This window comes from Danio rerio, chromosome 14 (assembly GCF_052040795.2).
Source record: "Danio rerio strain M-AB ecotype USA chromosome 14, GRCz13ab, whole genome shotgun sequence".
Classification (NCBI taxonomy): domain Eukaryota; kingdom Metazoa; phylum Chordata; class Actinopteri; order Cypriniformes; family Danionidae; genus Danio; species Danio rerio.
In genome coordinates, this window is record NC_141034.1 from 18,275,852 (window position 1) to 18,299,112 (window position 23,261).

The following is a 23,261-nucleotide window of genomic DNA, read 5'->3' on the forward strand; positions in this document are numbered from 1 at the left end:
CATGCACGCAAAACAGCTACATTTTATTTCATTAATGGTTTTATAGAACAATTTATTCCCAAAAAATGACAATTGAATGCTTTAATAGCAACTAAATTAATTAAATATTTTGTTAATTTGATACAGCTCCGAAGTGATTTACATCCATATAATTTCCATCAAAGAACATATAATCACCATGTTTCCATTCTACCCTTTGTTCGTTTTCCAAGGTCAGGATATACCATCTGAACAAACTTATAAAAAGCCGTACTTTTACGGCATTGTAGAATATTGATATTGAGGTGTTTCTCCGTATATAATTAATACAAATGTATATGATTTTTTTAGGTTAACGTCGTTATGTTTATTGTTTTTAAAACGTGATTTAATCTTATTTACCTGTACGTATTAGTTGGACTCGTCCGCTCGCCCAGAACACGGTCACACGTGTTTCAGCTCTACATGACGCACATGGGAAATACAGAGATAATTTAGCTTTAATTTATATGTTTATGCTTTGAAAATGCAATTTTCAAAAGAAACACCATGGAGGCGATTAGAGGGCATGTCGTTTGGCCTGTTCTCCGCTGATGAAACAAGGTAATCTTACACTTCCACGACTTTGCTAAAGAACTAACGTTAGTCGGAGCAGAGACACGTTAAACGTTAACTAATAAAAAGAACATACAGCTCATTTAACTCGTTAAGCTGTTTGACAACAAGCCCCATACTCTCTCACCCTAACATTAAACATAACGAACTGTCAAAGTGTTTGCTAAAACATCCCTTCCTGAAAAAAAAATGATAACAAAATATAAACATTTAAAGAATTTGTACTTGTTTTCATGGGTTAAATTACGAAGCGTAATTACTTTTTTTCTGATTTATGGTTGTCCATCTGGTGTTTAAACATGGCTTTCATTCGTGGCATGTTTAAATCACAAAATCCTAATGTAACATGTCTTAAGACATTTGAGAACTACTCAAATATACTGATTTTAACTGTTAATAGTTGATGGTGTGTGAAATTTTCTGTGGAAACCAGTTTTCCCCCTCAGGGAAATTTAAAAAATGTGCAAGCAACAAAGAATTAAAGAATCTTAAACGTGGAAAACAAGCAAAGATGGGTTGAACATGATATTTAATTTAAACCAGCAAAACTAGATCTAAGATTTAAACAATGGAGTTTGCAAGGCATAACATGCTTCTGTCTCATCATTATTACTGATAATCAACTTTCAAATACATACAACTTAGATAAACAAGACTTTTTCTGTTACCTTCAAGTTAGAGACTACTTCACTAAAAGCATAAGAGATTCAGAAGACATAAAAACAACAGTAGTGCAGATATTTATAGATACTCACAAAAAGAAGGTTAAGAACCTAGTATCAAAAATGTATTCCTGTCTGACATTAACAAAGAAACACTTAACAATGTACATACAACAAAAATGGGAAAAGGAAGCCAATATATTTATAACAAATGAGGAATGGTTAACTATTTGGGAAACACAGATGATCACAATTAATTGAGATTAATTGAGGAAATTTATTTTGAAAAAAATGTAATCAGGTTCTTTAAGACACCTAAAATAAAATTTCATTTAAAACTAGAGATAAAAAAAAATGGTGAATGCTGAATAAAATGTGGAAATGTATTGGCTGGTAATTTCCACATATTTTGGGATGGTAATATTATACACACCTATGAGCAAGATGTGAATAAAGAGATAAATGCAATAATGGGATTGAATCTGGAATGTAATTTAAAACTATGTACCTGGAAATTTACTTCTCAAAAAGACAAAAAAATGATGCATATCTTCTTCTTAATACACTTCTACCAACTAGCAAAAAGGCCATTACAAAGAAATGGCTCAAGGAAGATCCTCCATCTGTAGGTGGATGATGGCATGATATAATATGGAAGTACATTTTCCTTGAGATAACAAGCCTATGCAATTTTTGCATATTGGTGTGAAGAAATGTAATGTTTGAATTTTATTGTGATCCTTTTATTTATATATATTTATAATTCACAAAGTGTTTCTATATAAAACTGTGTTAAGGGTACCCATCAAAGATCAATAGGCTCAAGATATATATATATATCCATCTTGATATCCATCAAAGATCAATAGGTATATATATCTATATATATATCTATATATATAGATATATATATCTTGAGCCTTTTGATCTTTGATGGGTACCCTTAACACAATTTTATATAGCAACCCTTTACCAACCATAAAACCGAGTGTAAATAAGACTGCATTCAGTGGCATTTGACACTTGTCTTTTTTGTTTCCTTGTTTATTTGAAAATGTATTTTGATGTTGTTGTTTGGTTGTTTTGTGCTAAACTGTCTAAGCAAAACAATGAGCATGAAACTCAATATAACTACTAACTATTGACCTCTGTTAACATTTAACTTTTATTTTTGCTTTTAACAGAAAACTGAGTGTGAAAACTATCACAAATCCTCAGTTGCTGGATAATGTGGGCAATGCTGCTGCAAACGGGCTGTATGACCTGGCACTCGGTCCGGCTGATAACAAGGAAATCTGTTCTACCTGCATGCAAGATTTCAGCAGCTGTCCCGGACACTTTGGCCACATAGAGCTGCCCCTGCCTGTCTACAACCCTCTGTTTTTTGATGTAAGTGCCATATAGCTGTGTTTCATGATAAAACACAATAGCAATACAAAAGTTAATACCTAGCAGTATTTTGACAGGACCAAAAAAACATGGCTTCTGATGATACGTTAAGGTCTCATGAAGGAAATGATTAATCTGTGAATCAGAGTATTATTTACATATTTCAATTCACAACCTCAGCAAACTGTCTTGATTAAGTTTATGACAGTATGGAAAGCTTGAGTCAGTAAGGCAAAGAGTACTGAAAAATCATGTTTTGGTAAAAATAAATTATTAGCTGAAAAATGTAGAGTAAAAGTATCAGTTCTAAATATTACTCAAAGTATGAGTAAAAGAAGCCCTTCTAAAAGCGCTCAAGAGTAGTGATTATTACCTAGTGAACATCATTTACCCTTATACACTGCAAATAAAAAAAATGTAGCTCACATCAGTGTCTTTCTTTTAAGCGAGTTTCTATGTCTAAGTTAAAGGTACAGTAGGTGATTTGTCTTCAGAAACATTTTTGGTTGTGCTGGTTAAAAGTCTCTTCACAGTCCAATAGTAATGAATAAAGTAAATGATCTAAATGTATATGTATTTTTATATCCTGGGTAAGGCATAAAACAAAAAATGTACATCCAATCAAATTTTGTCTGGCAGACATTTCCCATAATTCTGATAAGTAGCCCAAACTGTGTCGCAACAGATGTAGATTTGCACATCTGCAGCCGTTCACCTCATTTTTACACACACACACCAAATTCACCTGCACACGATAGAGAGTGAGTGTAAAAACAAATGCTGAATCAAAACTTTTTAAAATCCTGAATCAATATTAAAGTTATTTTTACACGCTGGAGGAAGGATAACCCCATGGCTGAAGGATTTTTTTAGACAGGTAATGTTCTGTTTTAAAAGTATTTTGATGTAGATTGGGTTGTTACAAATGGGTTATATGCACAGAAATGTTGTTCAGCCACTGAAATCCTCTAGTGAAAGATTTATGCGACTATTTTCAGTTTTATAATGCGTGTCCTTTTACAGCATCGGTAATGTAGATTTTTATTTAGTTTTACAACAAAACATCAGTAAATAGCTCTATTCCGCCTAGCCTGCTTTACTTTTTTTTTATTGCATAAAAGTTTTTTGGTCGATATCATTTACAATAATAGTCATTAGATTCTTTACAATGGTGCCAATAACGAATGAAAAAAAGATAAACAATAGGGGGGAAAAATAACAGAAATCAAATAAAAATTAAAGAGAAAATCAATATGTAATTTAACCTGAGGATAGATATATATATTACATATGAAATTTAGAGTGAAGAGGGCAAAATAATATGACGATAACAATTTAGAGATTTAATAGATTATACATATTAAAGGTTGCAAATTGATTATGTATTGAGTGCTTTCTTGTTAAGTGAATGTGGAATTGTAGGTAAGTAATTTTTAATCTCTTGTATAAATGCTATAAATTCTGGCTTGCAATTTGAAAAATTACATTTATGAATGTAGAATTGCATAAAAAACTATTTATTATAAAGCAGATTTTAAAATTTATATATATATATAAAGAAAACAAATAATTATTTTTGGAGTAACATAAAAGTTATGTGAAGTAATATTTGAGATAGATAAATTAACATCTTGCCAAAATTGAAACACATGTTTGCATGACCAAAATAAGTGAGGAAGAGTTTCAGTGTCATTCTGACAAAAAGAGCATTTTGTATAAAATCTGATCCAAATCTTTTCTTTAAGAAGTTTTTGACAGGGTAAATGTTATTAGTATTAAAATATATTATTTCTTTTACCTTAATATTAAGGAAAAACTTTTGCTGTAGGGACCTTATATTTTTCCGGATTAAGTGATCAAAAAGAGTTGGTTTTATTTTCACATTGGTTCATTTTTGAACAATGACAACCTAACGCACTCACTATATTGTTTACCATGCTACTCAGAATATTTGGTCTAAAATAGAATGGAAGTATACGGCTTAGTAATAAGTGTAATTCTTGCACCTCACTGGTCAGCCACTAAGCATACAGTAGTCGTTATAGAGCGTAAAACCAGCGATCTTTGCCTGCATGATACATTGCCTCCATTGCTTCCAGCCTCCACCGCTGAGACTGCAGCTCTGCACAAGACTTTTGGCCAGCAGAGAAATTAAAATGGACATGCCCAACTGAGTCTGGTTTCTCTCAAGTTTTTTTTTTTCTTCACTCGGCTCTGGCTTGCATGGTTGAGGATCGGTAAAGCTACGCATTGATGAAATTGCTCTTCAGTGTTTGGACTCTCAATAATGACATTAAACCACACTGAACTGAGCTAAACTGAACTGAACTGAACTTAAACAATAAAAACTGAACTACCCTGATCCAGTTACTATGACCATTTATGTGAAGCTGCTTTGACACAATCTACATTGTAAAAGTGCTATACAAATAAAGCTGAATTGAATTGTATTGAATTGCACATTATGACAAGTTTTGTTTGCTACACAACTGAAAATGTTCTTGATATAGTACAGCTTTTCATTCGGAATTGTATTATTATAAAAATGATTAAAAAAATGAAAAAAATTATTTAAAATGATTAAGCTTTCTAACTGGTGAATGACATTATCTAGTGGGTCTCTGTCATCTTTAATGTGCGCGTTCGTGTTTCAGGATGCATGGCTTTGGATGGCAGGGGTGGGACTGTGTTTCAAAGATATTATCCTAACTGGTTAGTAGGGCTGCACGATACATCGTTTCAGCATCGAAATCGCGATGTGCGCATCCGCGATAGTCACATCGCAGGAGGGTGCGATGCAAAAAAAAAAAATTAAAAATGTATATATATAGGCTATATGTATTATGGGTGGAGCAGAACCCGAATACGGTATTCAGATAAGCACGAATAGCGTGTTTTACCAATACTTATTTCGAACAAATACTTGAAAAATGATTTGTATTCGGGGAACAAGAAAAACATTGTATCAAAAAGCTGCGTTTCCTCATGAGACCGCAGTACATGCCCGCATGAGTGAGTGAGTGAGTGAGTGAGTGAGTGAGTGAGGCATTCAGGAGTCGGAGGCGGGGTGGGGCCGGGGGAAAAAAGGTGACTAAAGCATGCTGCTGCTCCACAACAGCAACAGAGAAGGCTTGGCAGAGCGACAAATACTGCATTACTATTTTTGTTAATTTATTTTTTTTTCATCATACTAAAATAACACGTGACAGAAGTTCACTCAAAAGTGAAAGTTCTTTCTGTCATTAATTACTAACACTCCCGTCATTACTACTTTTAGAACATAAATTTTGATATTTTACCATATGAAAATGCAATGCAGTTATGAAAATTGTGAAATAAAAGCAATAGTGCAGAGATCTGGTCCTCGCGTCAGGTCAGGGTGCACCTGTAAACTTTAAAATGCAGACACGGAGGCGCACTAAACTCACACGGGAAAGAACTGGGCATTCAATTTATGTTTTAGTTAAATAATTATTTAAATACAGCTCTCTTGATCTCTAAAGGGGAAAAATGCTAAAGAAATTTGTCGTTAAATTAATTTTAGCAGAGACTCAACTGCCTGTAATTTTCACATTCGTTTTTCAGTTAGGGATTAGGTCTATTAACCTAATAACAATGTTTTGTTGGACACTGTAGTCTACACAATAATCAATATTATAATTTATTATATACATTATTATTAAAACTAAACTATACAATTAATAAAACAAAACCCTTTTTATTGTTTAATTGCTTTTATTTTGTCACCGCTAACAGTTGTAATAAGAAACATCACATTATGCAGAAGTTAAAAATACCTTTTGAGATTAAAGATGATCAGCCTGCCAAGTCAAGTTGACAGTGTCATAAATGAAATAGGTAGCATGATTAAAGGGGATTTGCCCAGCACACAACCTCTCGCAGCAGGTAAGCTGAATGAAAAAGTTTAAAAATATATATGCAATACAAAACTTTAAACATTTATGTTTTTTTAATAAAAATAAAAGAAATCAGGACAGTAAAATATCATTTAAACCACTGGTCTGGCGCTGATACTTTATTGTTTGTAGCGAGAAGAAGAGAAAAAAAGCAGATGAAAACCTGGCTGGGGAGACGGTGACAACATGGATTATCTGTTCTTCAGAAAAGATCACGACATTGTGAGGCGTTTATCATACAACGCAGTTCGTGTTTATAATCATTAATATTAACTAATATTAATTCTCTCTCTAGACTTTGTTTTGGGGCTTGTTCTTGTCGGCGCAGTATAGCCTCGGCTTATTGCACGTACAAATCCGATTGTGAAGAATGATTAAGCGCTAGCATTTTAATGCATCCTTTTCGCAAGTTATTTATCTATTTATTTTTTAAAGTGGTGAGAGCATTATTTACTGGCAAACATGTTCATTAATCTCGTACATCAACAAATAAAGTAGCCTACCTAAATTAATTGACCTTTTATGTAAAAATTAAGCAATAACTTAACTTAATTAAATATTAATAAATAAAACATCCGTATAAACGTAGGCCTACATGTTTATTTTTGAACTTTCGTTAATAAAACAACACAAAACTGTTTATAAATATTGTAGATAAATATTAAATAACTTTAACTGCTTGAAACTGTATAATAATATCAATTTAACGTTACATTTTTTAAAGAACTTAACAAATAGCCTAAATGGCACTTTACTAATCAGTGTAATAATAATATAAATATTAATAATTATAGGGAAAAATTAAATATTAACCTAGTAACAATATAAGTCAGATGTTTAAAAAAACAACGTAGGTACTCTCCACCTTTTGTATTCATATTTTAAATTATTTGCCAGAAAAACTAACATGTTGACTTTGTAAGGTTTAAGTAAAGAATGGGGTTATAGTGTTTCCAGCAATACACTGTCAGACGGTGTGCTTGTAGCGAAAATGCACAGACAGGCTACTTTTTCACAACCATGCGAGAGAGGGCTTCTCCTTCTGTTCCGCCACCCGCATTTTAGAAGACAGGAGTTGATTAAGCTTACATGGCTTTTTTCCCTCGCCGTCAATTGCCACTGGCTTGCATGATTCGGGGCCTGTGGATCTGCGTATCGATGAATTTGCTCTTCAATGTTTGGACTCTCTGCAGTGAATATTAAAACACACTTTAACACTTAAAAACCCCCTACAAAAAGCTTAATCTAAATTAATTCGTCAACCTTTCTCGGTCGGCATGAATCCAAAATGTTCCCAGATGTAAGATTTCGTTTTCTAACAAGATTCATGGTTGAACTTGAACTTGCTGAATCGCGCCTAATGTTATATTCTAACAGATATGTGATACTTGGCAACATAACAGTAATTTGTGTTTTAAAGTGCGTGACGTCACGTACTACAGCCGGTGGCAATGGACAACGGCAGTGGCAACTGACCACGGCGGTGACGCGGATGTCTCGGTGACCGTCACAGCCCTAGTCTTAAGTATATATATATATATATATATATATATATATATATATATATATATATATATATATGTATGTGTGTGTGTGTGTGTGTGTGTGTGTATATATATATATATATATATATATATATATATATATATATATATATATATATATATATATATATATATATATATGTATATATATAATATCGCAATATATATCGCAGGGAAAAAAAAATCGCAATGTCAATTTTTTCCAATATCGTGCAGCCCTACTGGTTAGCATTTTGACAGATCACCTACTGCACCCTTAAAGTTTGCCATTGTAAGACTATAAATTTAATTGTGAAAATAAAAACTAGGGGTGTAACGATACACTCAGCTCACGATACAATGTGTATCACGATATAATGTTCACGATTCGATATGTATCACGATATTTGGAATAAAAATTGAAAATTAAACTGAAATGCCAATTTTATTTAAAAAAAAAAAATTACCAAGTAAACTATTTTATTTATGTATTTCTTTTGTTTCAACTTGTTAAACTGAACCTTCTTTAAGAAAATAAATTAAACAGGACTGTCTCTGGAAAATAAAACAATTTAAAAATTTATAATTCTTATAAAATATTATTGAAATGACAGAGACAAAATTAAGGAACAATTTAAGTTAAGGTGCACAAAAAAAAGCTTTCTATTCAATTAAATTTAACAGTAAGAGCTTAAGGCTTTGCTTGGTCACTTGCGTTTTTTGTGTGTGCAAAAAAAAATCCACATTTCCAGGTAATCAGCAGTTCTATAAGATAATCCTGAACTTATGTGTATCTGTCTGAGAGGTTTTTATGGATGGCTGTCTTCATGTTGGGCATGATGAGTGACAGGGTGGCCGTCTTTTCATAACACAGGACAGTCGTGGCTCTTTTCAGCAGTTTAGGCATGTTTACTATTTGTTTGGCGTCGCTGATGTCGGTGCTATCAAGTGTATCATGTCGACGTGCATTTTTGTGTACCTCTGTACTCAAGGGTTAATGTTTGTCGTAATCATAACTCTAAAATGCGATATGATTGTTTAAATAATGTGCACGTTTTCGGTTTAACTTCCACTGCTAAGTGCTGTTCATACTTCACACGCGGCTCCTGAACGATCACTCTGTCCCACAAACTGAATGTTGTTTACTATTACCTGTTACGCCTGTTTCATACCGCAAGCGTCAGCGGCGCGTGAGCAGAGCGTGAGCAGCGCGTGTGTTTTCGGCGTCCATGTTAACAGATTAGAGCTTTCATACCGCACGCAGCAGCAGCGCGTCAGAGCGAGGCGTGAGCGTTGCCGAAGCAGCAGTGCAGCGATAGTTTCGGCGCTGGGTCTATTTTTGATCAATTAAAGTGACAGTGCATTGATAATGACCAAAACACATTGAATGGCAGTAAAAAGTAGCAGCTTTACCCAATAAATGGTCCCCGTGGGGACCCGGGGTAGAATAGGTCCCTAGCACCCCCTTGCTGTTCGTAAGAGGCGACAAATGGGGCAACTTGTTGGCCGTGAGTTGCGACTCGTGTTGGTGGAGGAAGAGATCCTGGTGATTGAGGATTTTGATTTGCTGCGGCTATCAATTATCCAACACATCACTTTGGCTCATACTTCAACTATACGAGAGATTGGAAAGGCCCATTCCAATCAATCGGCTTGTCAGGACTTGCCTTTCTCCCGGAAGGCGCTGGCATAGGGTCAATTGAGTATTATAGACCCTGTGTTTATATGCTCAAGTATATCATCACTGTATCCTTGATGTACATCCAGTGGATGTCCGTGGCTCTGTACATCCCCTTGTAGGACTCCGAGGTGGGTGAGGAGCAGAGATGAAGAACAAATATCTAAACATTATGGCAAAAAATCAAAACACTAAAAAACGGATATTGGAACAAGACTTGGAGACTGAACTAAGAACTGGTTTTAATTTCCCATCTGAAAATGAAAACTGGCAAAGATTTATTGTACTGGAATCACTGACTGATGACATGCCCCTGACCAAACTGTCCCCTTTTGCGATCCACAAAGGAATCACAGGAATTGCAGGAACAGTAAAAGACATTAAAAAGCTGCGATCTGGACAAATTTTGGTGGAATGTGCTAGGAAAGCTAACTCAGAAAATTTACTACAAGCAACAACTTTGGCTGGAATTACTATGAAAGCATTCCCTCATTCTACCCTGAACAACAGCAAAGGTGTAATCCGCACCAGAGAATTACAAGATATGGACGAATCTGAAATCGCTTTAGAATTAAAACCAATAGGTGTAATCGACGTAAAAAGAATAATCATCAAAAAGGATGGGCAGATGATTAAAACGGGAACATACATCCTGACCTTCAACAGACCACAACCACCAGAGAAAATCAAACTTGGATATTTAAGTGTTGCTGTAGATATATTCATACCAAATCCACTGAGATGTTTTAAATGCCAGAAATTTGGTCATGGATCTGCAGGATGCAAAAATAAGACAACATGTCAAAACTGTGGTGAGGATGATCATGGAATGAACTGCACAAAACCTCCTAAATGTAAAAACTGCCTTGGAGATCATGCAGCCTCATCAAAGAATTGTCCCATTTGGCATAAAGAGAAAGAAATACAAAAAATAAAACACACAAGGAAGATGAGTTATCCTGAAGCTCGTAAAATAGTTGAAGCTCTTCCTGCCTTCTGTCTGAAAAAGCCCTATTCTGTTGCAGTCACACCAAAAACTCAATCAATAAGTTGTCAGACGGATCTAACTTGGCTATTCAAGGACAAACCTCAAACCATAAGCAACACCAAAAACTCAACTTCCCAAAAAACAAAAAATGAACTCATTCAAACTGGACCAATTCAAGACTCATACCTAGAACAGAAAGAATCAAAAGTGAAAAAGAAAACTCCAAGTACAACAAATCAACAACCAAATCAAGATAAATGTCGAACTCACAAAGATGACAATCCTAAAGATATTGAAATGACGGAGACAACGACCAGTCGTAGTCGTAGTCTCTCACCTAAATGTAAAAATAAAGGACCTGTACCTATATTTCCCACTTGAGAATAAACAATCACATAATACAGTGGAATTGTCGGGGACTAAAAACCAACTTTGCAGAATTACAGCATTTAAATTCTGTTTTTAACCCACTTGCCTATTGTATTCAGGAAACCCACTTATCTCCAAATGATGCCTTAACTTTTAAAGGTTTTAATATGATTAGTATATGTGGACCAAACATACAACGACCCTCTGGAGGATCAGCTATCCTAGTGAGAAACGACATTATCCACAGTCAAGTTGTATTGGACACTCAATTACAAGCAACAGCAGTTCAACTTACTCTACATAAAACAATTACAATATGCTCTATCTATATCCCACCTCATGAAGCTGTAATACCTCAAGAACTGGACAAACTTATTTCACAATTACCAACTTCATTTTTACTGATGGGTGATTTTAACAGCCACAACATCTTATGGGGTGATGATCACTGTGATGCCAAAGGAAGAAGAATGGAAACTTTTATAGAAAATAATGATTTATGTCTTTTAAATGATGGAACCAAAACATATCTTCATCCAGGACATGGTACTTATACAGCAATCGATCTGACAATATGTAGTGCTGATCTTTTACTTGACTGTTCATGGAGAGTATGGAATGATCTATGCGGGAGTGACCACTTCCCAATTATCCTCACATTTCCACAACTGGATGTAACAAGTAGACCTTCAAGATGGCAACTCAAGAAAGCAGACTGGACCACCTTTCAAACCTTGTGTTGTGAAAAATTTATGTCAGCTACCCAAGATAATCAGAACTCAATAGAAGACTTCACTCAGCAGTTAATCGCTATAGCAGATGAAACCATCCCAAAGACATCAACAAAACCACAACGAAAGACAAATCCCTGGTTTAATGAACAATGTAAAAAAGCTATTGAAACTCGGAAAAAAGCAGAACGTGCTTTTAATAAACATCCAACAACTACAAATTTTATCCATTTTAAAATTTGTAGAGCCCAAGCTCGCAGAACCCTAAATAAAGCAAAGAAACAAAGCTGGAAACAATTTGTATCCAGCTTAACTTACTATACTCCCATGAAGAAGATTTGGAACATGATCCGTAAAATGAAGGGAAAGGAAAATGGAACTCGCATACAACATATTATAAAACAAGGAATACTTCAAACAAAGGAAATGGACATAGCAAATACATTAGCTGAAGCCTTCGAAAAGAATTCATCAATAGAGAACTGCCTCCCAGCATTTCAAATCATACGAGCACAGCAGGAATGCAAAGAACTAAATTTTTATTCTGACAACAAAGAAGTATATAATCAACCTTTTAAAATTAAAGAATTAATAAATTCTTTAAAATGCTCACATGATACAGCCATTGGACCAGATAAAATCCATTACCAGTTTTTAAAACACTTACCATATAGTTCACTATGCCTCCTACTGGACGAGTTCAACAACATCTGGTCTTCGGGAAAAATTCCAGCTTCGTGGAAAGAAGCAACAGTAATAGCTATACCTAAACCAGGAAAAGACCACACTGATCCAAATAACTACAGACCAATTGCTCTGACCAGTTGTTTATGTAAAACGATGGAAAGAATGATTAACAACCGTCTTGTCTGGACACTAGAAAAAAACAAACAACTAACTGACTACCAGTGTGGATTTAGACGTGGAAAGAGTACATTGGATCAGTTAATCCGACTAGAAACTTATATCAGAGATGGATTCATCAGAAAAGAACATGTTGTTGCTGTTTTCTTTGATTTAGAAAAAGCTTATGACACAACATGGAGATATGGAATTTTAAAAGATCTTCACCAAATGGGATTTAGAGGAAAACTTCCTACCTTCATTTCAAACTTTCTCACTAGAAGAAACTTCAGAGTCCAAGTGGGAAATTCCCTTTCAAATACCCACCAACAAGAACTCGGAGTTCCTCAAGGAAGTATACTCTCGGTCACACTCTTCAATATTAAAATAAATAGCATTGTGGAAATCATTGCTCCAAATATGTTCTGCAGCATCTACGTGGATGATTTATGTATCTGTTACAGAGGGAAGAACATGAATACAATTGAAAGGCAATTGCAGTTAAATATTCACAAAATTAACCAGTGGGCTGTCGAAAATGGTTTTAAGTTCTCTAAAACAAAAACTGTTTGTACACATTTTTGTATCCAGCGATCACTTCATCATGATCCAGAACTTTTTATCAATGGAAATATGATCAAAGTTGTTAAAGAAATCAAGTTTTTAGGTCTCCTTTTTGATAACAAAATGACTTTTATCCCTCATTTAAAATTTTTGAAAAACAAGTGCCTCAAAGCTATGAACATAATCAAAGTGTTGGCAAAAACAAATTGGGGTGCTGACTTAACTGTACTTTTACGATTGTACAGAGTACTCATTCGATCTCGTTTGGATTATGGAAGCATAATTTATGACTCTGCCAGGAAATCTTATAAACAAATCCTCAATACAGTCCACCATCAAGGATTACGGCTTGCTTTAGGAGCATTCAGAACATCACCCGTTCAGAGTCTGTACATTGAAGCTAACGAACCCTCACTTCAAAATAGACGGCTGAAACTTTCATTACAATATGCTATCAAACTAAAGGCAAATAAGAATAACCCAGCTTATACTGCAGTTTTCGAACCTCAGTTTGTACAATTATACGAAAGTAAGCCAAAAACCATCAGACCATTTGGTTTACGTATCAATTCACACTTACAAAATCTAAATTTAAACCTGGACATTTTAAAACAAATACACTTCAACTCATTGCCTCCCTGGAATTTAAAGATGCCTATAATCAATATGGAGCTAGGACACCAGAAGAAAGGAGTTACTCATCCCAATATGTACAAACAACAATACCTGGATATCAGAACTCAATACTCTCAGCACATACCAATCTTCACAGATGGTTCAAAGATAGAAAGTAATGTAGCAGCAGCAATGGTGACAGGGGAACAAAGTCATGGAATCAGTCTACCTAAAGAATGCTCCATATTCACAGCTGAAGCCCGCGCTTTACTTTTAGCATTGGAGTACATAGAAAATGCACAACAAAAGAAATCCATCATTTTCACAGACTCTAAATCATGCCTCCAAGTTATGGAATCTTCAACAAATGATCATCCTTTGATTGACAATATTTTAACTAAAGTTCACCAACTACAAAATCAGTTTTATCACATCATTTTTTGCTGGGTTCCTGGACATGTCGGGCTTTTAGGCAATGAGCGAGCTGATGCAGCTGCTAAAGATGCTTTGAAGCAAGTAATAAACAAATGCCAAATTCCTCCGTCAGAGATGAAACCTTTTATCAACGCTTACATTTTAAACAAGTGGCAAAAGGAATGGGATGCATTAGAAAACAATGAACTACATGAAATCCAACCTGAAGTTTCACACAGAATTTTAAGACATTTTAAGAATCGATTTGATCAAGTAGTTTTTACCAGATGCCGTATTGGACATACGAGAATTACACATGGATTTTTGCTCCAAGGTGAAAACCCCACTCAGTGTTTGTGCTGCAAAACTCCTATCACTGTAAAACATATTTTACTGGACTGTCCTGCTTTTACTGATTCCAGAAGGACTTTTTATGAAATGAACTCTTTTAAGGACATTTTTGACAAAGTGGAACCAGAAAAGATTTTAGAATTTTTATCATGTATTAACACAAAAAATCTTATTTAATTTATGTTTTATTTTGTTTGTTGATTTTTAAATTGTATATTTATTGTTGAAAGATTCCTGCCATGAAGATAGCCTTGGTTGCTGACATGGCACTAAATAAAAAATACATTACATTACATTACCCAATAAATGCATTAATAATGTCAAATTGTTTATATATAGTCATTCAAATTAACTTAAAACGATTAAAAACGGCAACAAACATTTATTTAGGCCCGAACTACAAAACCAAATGTAAAACAATTTTAGTATCAGTTTTGCACACTAGTGTTGTTGGAGAGGGGAAATAGAATATCTACGGGATTTGTAGTCCATAGCGAAGTGTATTGTGGGTAGTGTAGTTCGACACGCATGCTGGATTATGTGAGCTCGCTGTGTTCTGTGCAGCTGAGCAGAGGAAGAAAGTTTTAATCGGCTTTTTTATGTTTACCCGAGTTATTACTACCGGGAGCTGTTTGCACTGTGAATCTAACAACCCGAAAATAAGTAAAAGAATGGCATGCATTGGTTACTTTTGTCCGTCTCATCCTCTGCACGAGCATGAATTAACGAGCTGTTATTCTGCCGCTGGACATCACTGAAGCGGAGAAAGTAACACTAGTTTGATCATGTATAAATATCATTATATCTATATTGTATAACTATTATTATAACTAGGTCTACAGCGACCTGATAATCAAAAAAACAAATGACATGATATCACAGGCGATTGTCTTCTGACTGTAGACACTTCTCATATAAGTTAGCTTGAGAAGCATACAGTACTATTTGATCTATAAAATGTGTAAAATAAACATTTGCAGGTTAAAGAAACAGCATAGGAGGGGCCTAGGTGCAGATGAAAAGTTTAAAAAGTGTATTTGTATATAGGGAGACATAGGTAACTAGATAGAATAGACAGAGATAGGTTGATCTCTGCAGCAGCTGCCGAAGAGCTGCGCGCTGCAGACGCAGCTGGTGTGAAAGGCAAACGCCTGCGTGCTGCTACTGCTCGACATACGCGCTGCTCACGCTCTGCTCACGCGACGTTGACGCTTGCGGTGTGAAACAGGCGTTAGTCACAACCTGCAGGCTCTGTTCACTGAAACAGACGCGCGCATATGGCAAGCCATTTTAGCATTTAAACCCTTGTTCTCCATAAATATATTTAGAGATATCTTTAATTATATTTTTACTAGTCATAATTATAATTCGACTAGTCAGAATGACAATTAGATTATAATTAGAGATATCTCTAAATTAATTTTGACTAGTCAAAAATCCAATTCAAGATATCTACAACTGTAATTTGACTAGTAGTAAATTAATTAGAGATATCTTCAAATATATTTGTAGATATCTCAAAATATGACGAATTAAAGATATCTCTAAATGTATTATGACTAGTAAGAACCATAGACTGTAAAATATATGGACGTAGTATCCGTGACGTCACCCATAGGTTTCTGAAGAGCGCAAAAGAAGCCATAAGTAGGCGCGGCCAACCGTCGCCATTTTGTTCGCGCGTCACAGCACCCACAGCGGGATACCAAACAAGGGCAAAGAGGCGGAAAGTGAGCGGAGCTGCTGGCATTTTGCTTGGACCTGGCAGACAGACTTTTCTTTGGGAGAAACGCTTAATACTTCATTACCTGCGATTCATTTGTGTTCTGACCACATGTGCTTGGCTGTACACTACAGTGTATATCAATAAAGTGTTTAGACTTTTAAAAGCACTGCTGTAATACATTGAGCCAGTAAGTATTGTTGTTATTACGTTTTTCTACAGGAGGAAAACACGAAATACGTTCAAACACTTCAGATATAGTCTGTGTTAGTAAGTACAAGACTATTGATGAAATCCAGCATAACACTGTATGATAACACTTCAGATGACTGTTCTAGAGCCTGCAGCTAATCAATCTGACAGATTCTGGAGTGCATTACAGCTCTAAAGAACATTATAAATGATAAATGATCTTAAATAAAACAAATACATTTATTAGGATGGTATACAAGTATATAATTTCACTCACCAGGGAAACGGAGGCCACATGAATGGTTTGTGAGCACAAAGTAAACACAGCATGCCATATCATCTGATAATTGTAGGAAATAATCCCAAAAGGCAATTGACTGTGTAAAGAAACATTAACCAACACAAAAATGCAATGTATATGCCAAGTTCATCGGCTAATTAGCCGTAATCAGCTGAGGTGACGAGACAGCGAGCAGCGAGACCTAGCGGTCACTCAAGTGACCACGCCCTTAATTATGCAGACTTAATATAACTTAATAAAAATGAAACGGATGAGTTATAAAAAAGTTCACCCCCCTCACAGTTGTCATGAAGGTTAATCATTGCTATATGCACCAACGCCATCTTTTGTACCAGGCTGTAAACATGTTTTTATAAGCTGTAAAAATAGCCAATTTCCCATTGCAGTCTGAAATGACCTGCACTTCCTGGAGCCAGCCCCCCAAGGCGAGTCGATGAATTGCAGTTTTAGTTACTTCCGTATTGGCTTCCCGAGGGAGAGCGGGAGGTTTCCGCTTGGTAAGAACTCAGAGCTATCTCTAATTACAATTGTTACTAGTCAAAATTCATTTAGAGATATCTCTAATTATAATTTTGACTAGTCGAAATTCATTTAGAGATATCTCTAATTACAATTGTGACTAGTCAAAACTCATTGAGAGATATCTGCAAATATTTTTTAATGGAAGTCAATGGAAGAATATGCCTAGTCATAATGTATTTGCAGATATCTCCTATCTGATTTCGTACTAATACAATTGTAATAGCAGATATCTCTAATTGTTATTCTGACTAGTCGAATTATAATTGTGACTAGTCGAAATATAATTAGAGATATCTCTAAATATATTTATGGATAGTCATAACAAAAGTTTAAATGCTAAAACGGCTTGCCATACGCGCGCGTCTATCATAGTCCGCCCTCTGTAGTAACAGCTCGCGGTCAGCTCACGTCCTGTGTGATTTTGCGGCCGCCAATACATCATGTCTGCATTCAATACTATTCAGTCACATATTGTAGTTGAGAAACTTATTAATGAATTTGAGTTGGATCGAATGCTTGTAGGTTGGATTTTAGACTTTCTCGTTCAGAGGACACAGAGAGTGAAGGTAAATAATTGTTTCTCTGAATGGTTGGTATCATCTACGGGGTCACCTCAAGGTTGTGTCCTTTCTTTTGTACTATTTATTTTGTACACAAATAGTTGTAGGAGTATTTTTAGTAATAGGTACATTTTAAAATTTGCTGACGATTCTGTAATTGTTAGTTTGTTAAGTGAGGAAGACTCCACGCACAGTCCTGTAATTGATTATTTTGCCAGCTGGTGTCAGGAGGCTTTCTTACAAGTGAATGTTCTTGAGACGAAAGAGATGACCATTGATTTTAATCGTAAGAGGAGACTGATTGAGGGTAAGCAAACTAGTATTAATGGAGTGGATGTTGAGAGTGTTGATCAGTATAAGTATCTGGGAACTGTTTTAGATAATAAATTGTCCTTTTCTGCTAATACTAATATGTTGTGTAAGAAGGGGCAACAAAGATTATACTGTTTACAGAAATTTGGTATAGATAAATCACTCATGTGCATGTTTTACAGTTCATACATTCAGTCACTGTTATCTTTTTCTTTGCTTTGTTGGTTCAATTCTCTAAGTGTGAAAAATAAGAGTTGTTTGAAGAAAATTGTGAACCTAGGAGGAAAAATAACAGGGAAAAAACAGATGCCCATGGCTCAGTTATACCAGAGACAAGTTTTGAGTAAAGCTCAGAGTATTCTGTCAGATGATTCCCATCCTATGCACCACGAGTTTTATCTTCTCCCTTCCGGTATTCAATACAGAACTCCTATTAGTAAAATACTCCTATTAGTATTAGCAAATCGTTTAAAATTTTCATTCATCCCCTTAGCTGTAAAGTTTTTAAACTTATGGTAGAATTTGTATTGTATAATGTACTTTTGTGTATTGTGTGTGACATGCTTGTATGCTGCAACCAAATTGCCTTCGGGAAATGAATAAAGACTGACTGACTGACTGAAGACAGAATGATATTTTAGGATGAATCGTACCTTAAAAATACAGTATGTGACTCTTTCAACACCATTAGGAGGTATCCATGTCGCTGTGCAATGTATGTCAATCACTGTGAAGACTTTAAAACTTAGGATGTTTGACCCAGTATGCGTGTCAAAAAGCGGACGAGTCTAAAGAAATGACTGTACAACCGAAATGTTGCCAGGCGTCTGATTTTGAGAGGATGGGCCATCCTCTATTTTAACTCCACTCACCTTGGTCTGCTAACATTACTGCTGCTGCAATCTGAACTCACGTGCGACAGCAGGTGGAACGTAGCTCACGTGCAAACAGCTCAACTAATAAGAGAAAACGGACGTCATATCGTAATCAAATCATCATAACGCTACTATGCATGTTGTGACATTTTTGCATCGCAATAAATCGTACAACAATAAATCGTTACACCCCTAATAAAAACAATTTTTTTGCATTTATTGTGTAAACGCATTACATTTAATATGTATGTAAGAATCAGGTTAATGCATTTACAGGCATAGCAAACTCAATTTGAAAGGCAAAAATATAGCTGTGATGATGATATGCTTGGTTTATGCAGTTTGAACTTTGTCTTACAAGGTACCCATGTCCAGCAGTTAAAGACGCAAACCAAGCTCATGCAGCACTTTTCTAAAAATGTATTTTAGATGACACCTTTTAATGATTACACACTTAACATGTTTGTTGTATTTATAAAGCATCTGTTTTGAGATTTGTCTAATAAAATTTTTCTATGTGCAATTTGATTGGACATGAATCATGGGGCTGATAAGTACTGTAGGTTGAAGGAAAGTAGCGCTGTAAATGTAGTTTTTACTTTGTAAAATTGCTGAGAAAAATTGTTAATTAAAAAACTGTAATTTGAATAAAACAAGCAAAACAAAATTTAAATAGCTAGGAACTTTATATTTTTATATTTATAGTTTACAATTTTTAGGTGAACATGCATGGCAGGCGCACTTTAAAAAAGGTACCAGGTAATTTATTAGGCTGATAAATTACGTAATCATACAGAACTACCTGCCTCTCACATGCGTTGGTCGAGCTTGTTTAGTGCACAGATCTTACCTCACATTGTTATTCCTTCAAAGTCCCTCTTTTGTGGGGTATAGCTGTGCGTTAATAACTCGGTAAGTAACCATATTCCTTATCGTTGATCGAGTGGCATTGTGCATTTTGGTTTAAATCGCCTCAGGAAAAATATTACATGTGTAAACATAATAGCATCGATGCACACATCCTAAACATATCGTTGGGTTCTTTGTAATCTAAGATGATTATTTGTTATTATCAAGGCACTGGTTGCCATGTGTTATGTAAGATTATATGTAGTTTATTGGCATATTTAATATGATTATAACGAGCGCACGTGATGGGCATCATTGTATCTGCGCTCTTGGTCAGTTTGTGGGTTGTTGAGGGGGTTAACAGCCACATCTTTAATGGATAATCACTGATATGCAGTTAAATAATTAAGCTTAATAAAAAAAATACACAAAAAAAAAAAAAATTAGCTGGAATAATATCTTTAATACCTCACTCACCAATAAGCCACCCATCATGCACCCTGCCACCTTGGAGCCTTCGGATTCAACTATTGACAATTGTCTTCTAATAAAGCCAACATTGCCATAAACTCAGGGTTGTACATTTGCAAATACTTTTACATGTTCTAAATCACATAATTGGTAAAAAAAAATAATAATAAAATATATATATATATATATATATATATATATATATATATATATATATATATATATATATATATATATATATACACACACACACACACACACACACACACACACACACACACACACACACATATATATATATACACACACACACACACACATATATATATATATATATATATATATATATATATATATATATATATATATATATATATATATATATATATATATATACACTCACACATATATTAACCCATTTATCAATTACAAATTAATAGCAATGTTTTTACATGTGTTAGATGTTTGTGCAATACATTGTGTTGTGAAATTTAACATAATTGCCTCTAGGAGTCGTCAATGAAAATAAATTAGACACACCCAAGAAATACACATTAGCCAGACATAAAGTTGGTGTGGACCAACGCACATTCTCGCACATTAATTTCATTGTTTGTAAATTCAAACCTGAGGGAGAAATCTGGCGTACTCAAAGTTTTTGTGCATACACAGCACAAAATACTCACCAAATATGCAGTACATGAGGCCCCAGGTGCCTATTAGAGCTGCACAATTAATCAAAAAAAGATGGCAATCTCAATTCGACCCCTTAGACGATTTTAATCCAGCTTTTCTACGATTCTTCCAATCATATTTTCAAGTTTAGGAGAGAAGCAAAGGTGGCTGCACGAGTCTTTTCATTGTTTCACACACGTTGCTCAGCATTTTGTCTTCATATAATGACGATGTATTTGCGGCCGGGAAATCACACGTGTTGTGAGCTGCTGACTGTGCCCGCGCGCGCCCTTCTTAATGGTAGACGCGCGCGTCTACTTTAGTGAACAGAACCTGCTTATGCTGTGAGTAACAGGTGATAAAGTTGTGAATCGACAACTCACGAGCCGCGCACAAAGTATGAACAGCACTTAGCAGTGAAAATGAAACCGAAAGCGTGCCCATCATTTTAATAATTATAATTAGAATTAAATAATTTAAACAATTATATCGCATTTTAGAGTTATGATTGCAAAGTTTTTTTTCTTTTACAGCGAACACAAAGTTTTGCATGAAAATAAATGTTTACAGTGTCAGTATAACTACTCTAGCCTATATAATGTTGATTTTACCAGTGAATCAAATGGTCTAATAATGTCCTCAATGACAGATTGCAAGCATAGACCTATATCTCAAACATAATTCAACATCAGAATTATTATAAGTAGGATATAATTATTTATAGAAACCAGTAGACCTACACATATTATTAATATTGTTGTTTTACCATATGTTTGAGAAAAAAACAATAATCTCATATTAAGCTTTATTTTACATATACAGAATCGTGAGAAAGTTGTGAACTTTATTTTAAGCAAAAACATCGCGATTCTCATTTTAGCCAGAATTGTGCAGCTCTAGTGCCTATATATTAATGCATTTTGACAGAAAATATATATTGTTTAAAGATGGACTATTATATATGGAATTTGTCAGACTTCAGCGATGATTCCCCGAGCAAAACTTAAAGCAATGTTTCTGGGCAACTTTGCAAAATGCAAGTCATTAATAGGCAACCAAGTGTGAGACAGAGACACTAATTAGGACAATCAGATCCAGAAACAATTTTGTTGCCAATTGTCAGTAGAAAAGAAGCCAAATAACTTTGCTCTTAATTACCCCCAATCAACATTGCTCAAAATTGTTTTGTGTATCATCAGCATTACTTTAGTTAATTGGAGATATAAGTAGTTTTACTTGCATATCGAATTTCTAGTGTTTATTGAAATCATCAATTGTTTTAGTGGACACTGTTTTTCTGCTGTTGTTGCTTACTGTACTGTAAAAATCGAAAAATGGGGCATTCATTGTCTGGTGGGTTTCTGCTAATGACACCTTGCTTAAGTAGTGTAAAATATTTTTTTGTATACTTGTTTATTTAGATGCATTTATTTAGATGTGGTGAAAAATGTCTTGGTTTAGACCCTTGCAACATAGTCTTTTAAAGATTTGTGATAAGATTGTGGATCTTGATCCAGCCTAAACAAAACGTTATCGTATCACTCACTCCTAATTGTTTTTGTTGCAGAAATTATATTTACTCATCCGGGGTTCATGCCTGTCATGTCACATACTGAAGTGTCCAAGAGCAGCTATTCATTTACTGCTGTGCCAGCTGAAGCTCCTGGACGTGGGGGCCATGAAGGAGGTGTTTGAGATTGAAAACGTTCTCAATCAGGTCAGAAATTCCCAACAGTCTCGCGTCATTAAAGGAAAAAGGCATCATTAATTAGACTACAGTGCTTTTATATTGTGTTTTTGTTGTCTCTCTTAGTTTTTGGAATCCAACCCCAGCCCACCTGGAGAAGAAATCCAAGAAACTCTGAATGACTTTGTTAAACCCATCCTCGAAACCAGAAAAGACAAGCAACACACTGACCCTGTGAGTTTGAAACTCATCTGTTTTGTCTTTTATATTAATCATATTTGTATATATATTTTTACATCTTAAACATTTATGACTTCAGGTCAAGCACATCTGTGAGAAAAAGTCCAGTCTCATTACCAGTTTCTGGAGAATACATATGGGCCCAAAAAAATGCCAGAATTGCAAGTAAGCTGATCTTTTCCTTCATCTTAGAGAGATAGTTTGCACAATTTAAAT

The 23,261-nt window shown here is 34.9% G+C and overlaps 1 protein-coding gene across 1 annotated transcript in view; it reads left to right on the top strand.

The window, feature by feature from the left end:
• Positions 1 to 419: 419 nt before the first annotated feature.
• polr1a (RNA polymerase I subunit A) overlaps positions 420 to 23,261 on the top strand; it is a 66,497-nt gene continuing 43,655 nt past the window's right edge. Inside the window, exons 1-5 of the mRNA XM_087281244.1 lie at positions 420 to 582; positions 2,441 to 2,645; positions 22,686 to 22,835; positions 22,932 to 23,039; positions 23,125 to 23,210. Coding sequence (XP_087137370.1) covers positions 506 to 582; positions 2,441 to 2,645; positions 22,686 to 22,835; positions 22,932 to 23,039; positions 23,125 to 23,210 — 626 coding nt within the window. The 5' untranslated portion in view covers positions 420 to 505. The remainder of the gene's footprint in view (positions 583 to 2,440; positions 2,646 to 22,685; positions 22,836 to 22,931; positions 23,040 to 23,124; positions 23,211 to 23,261) is intronic.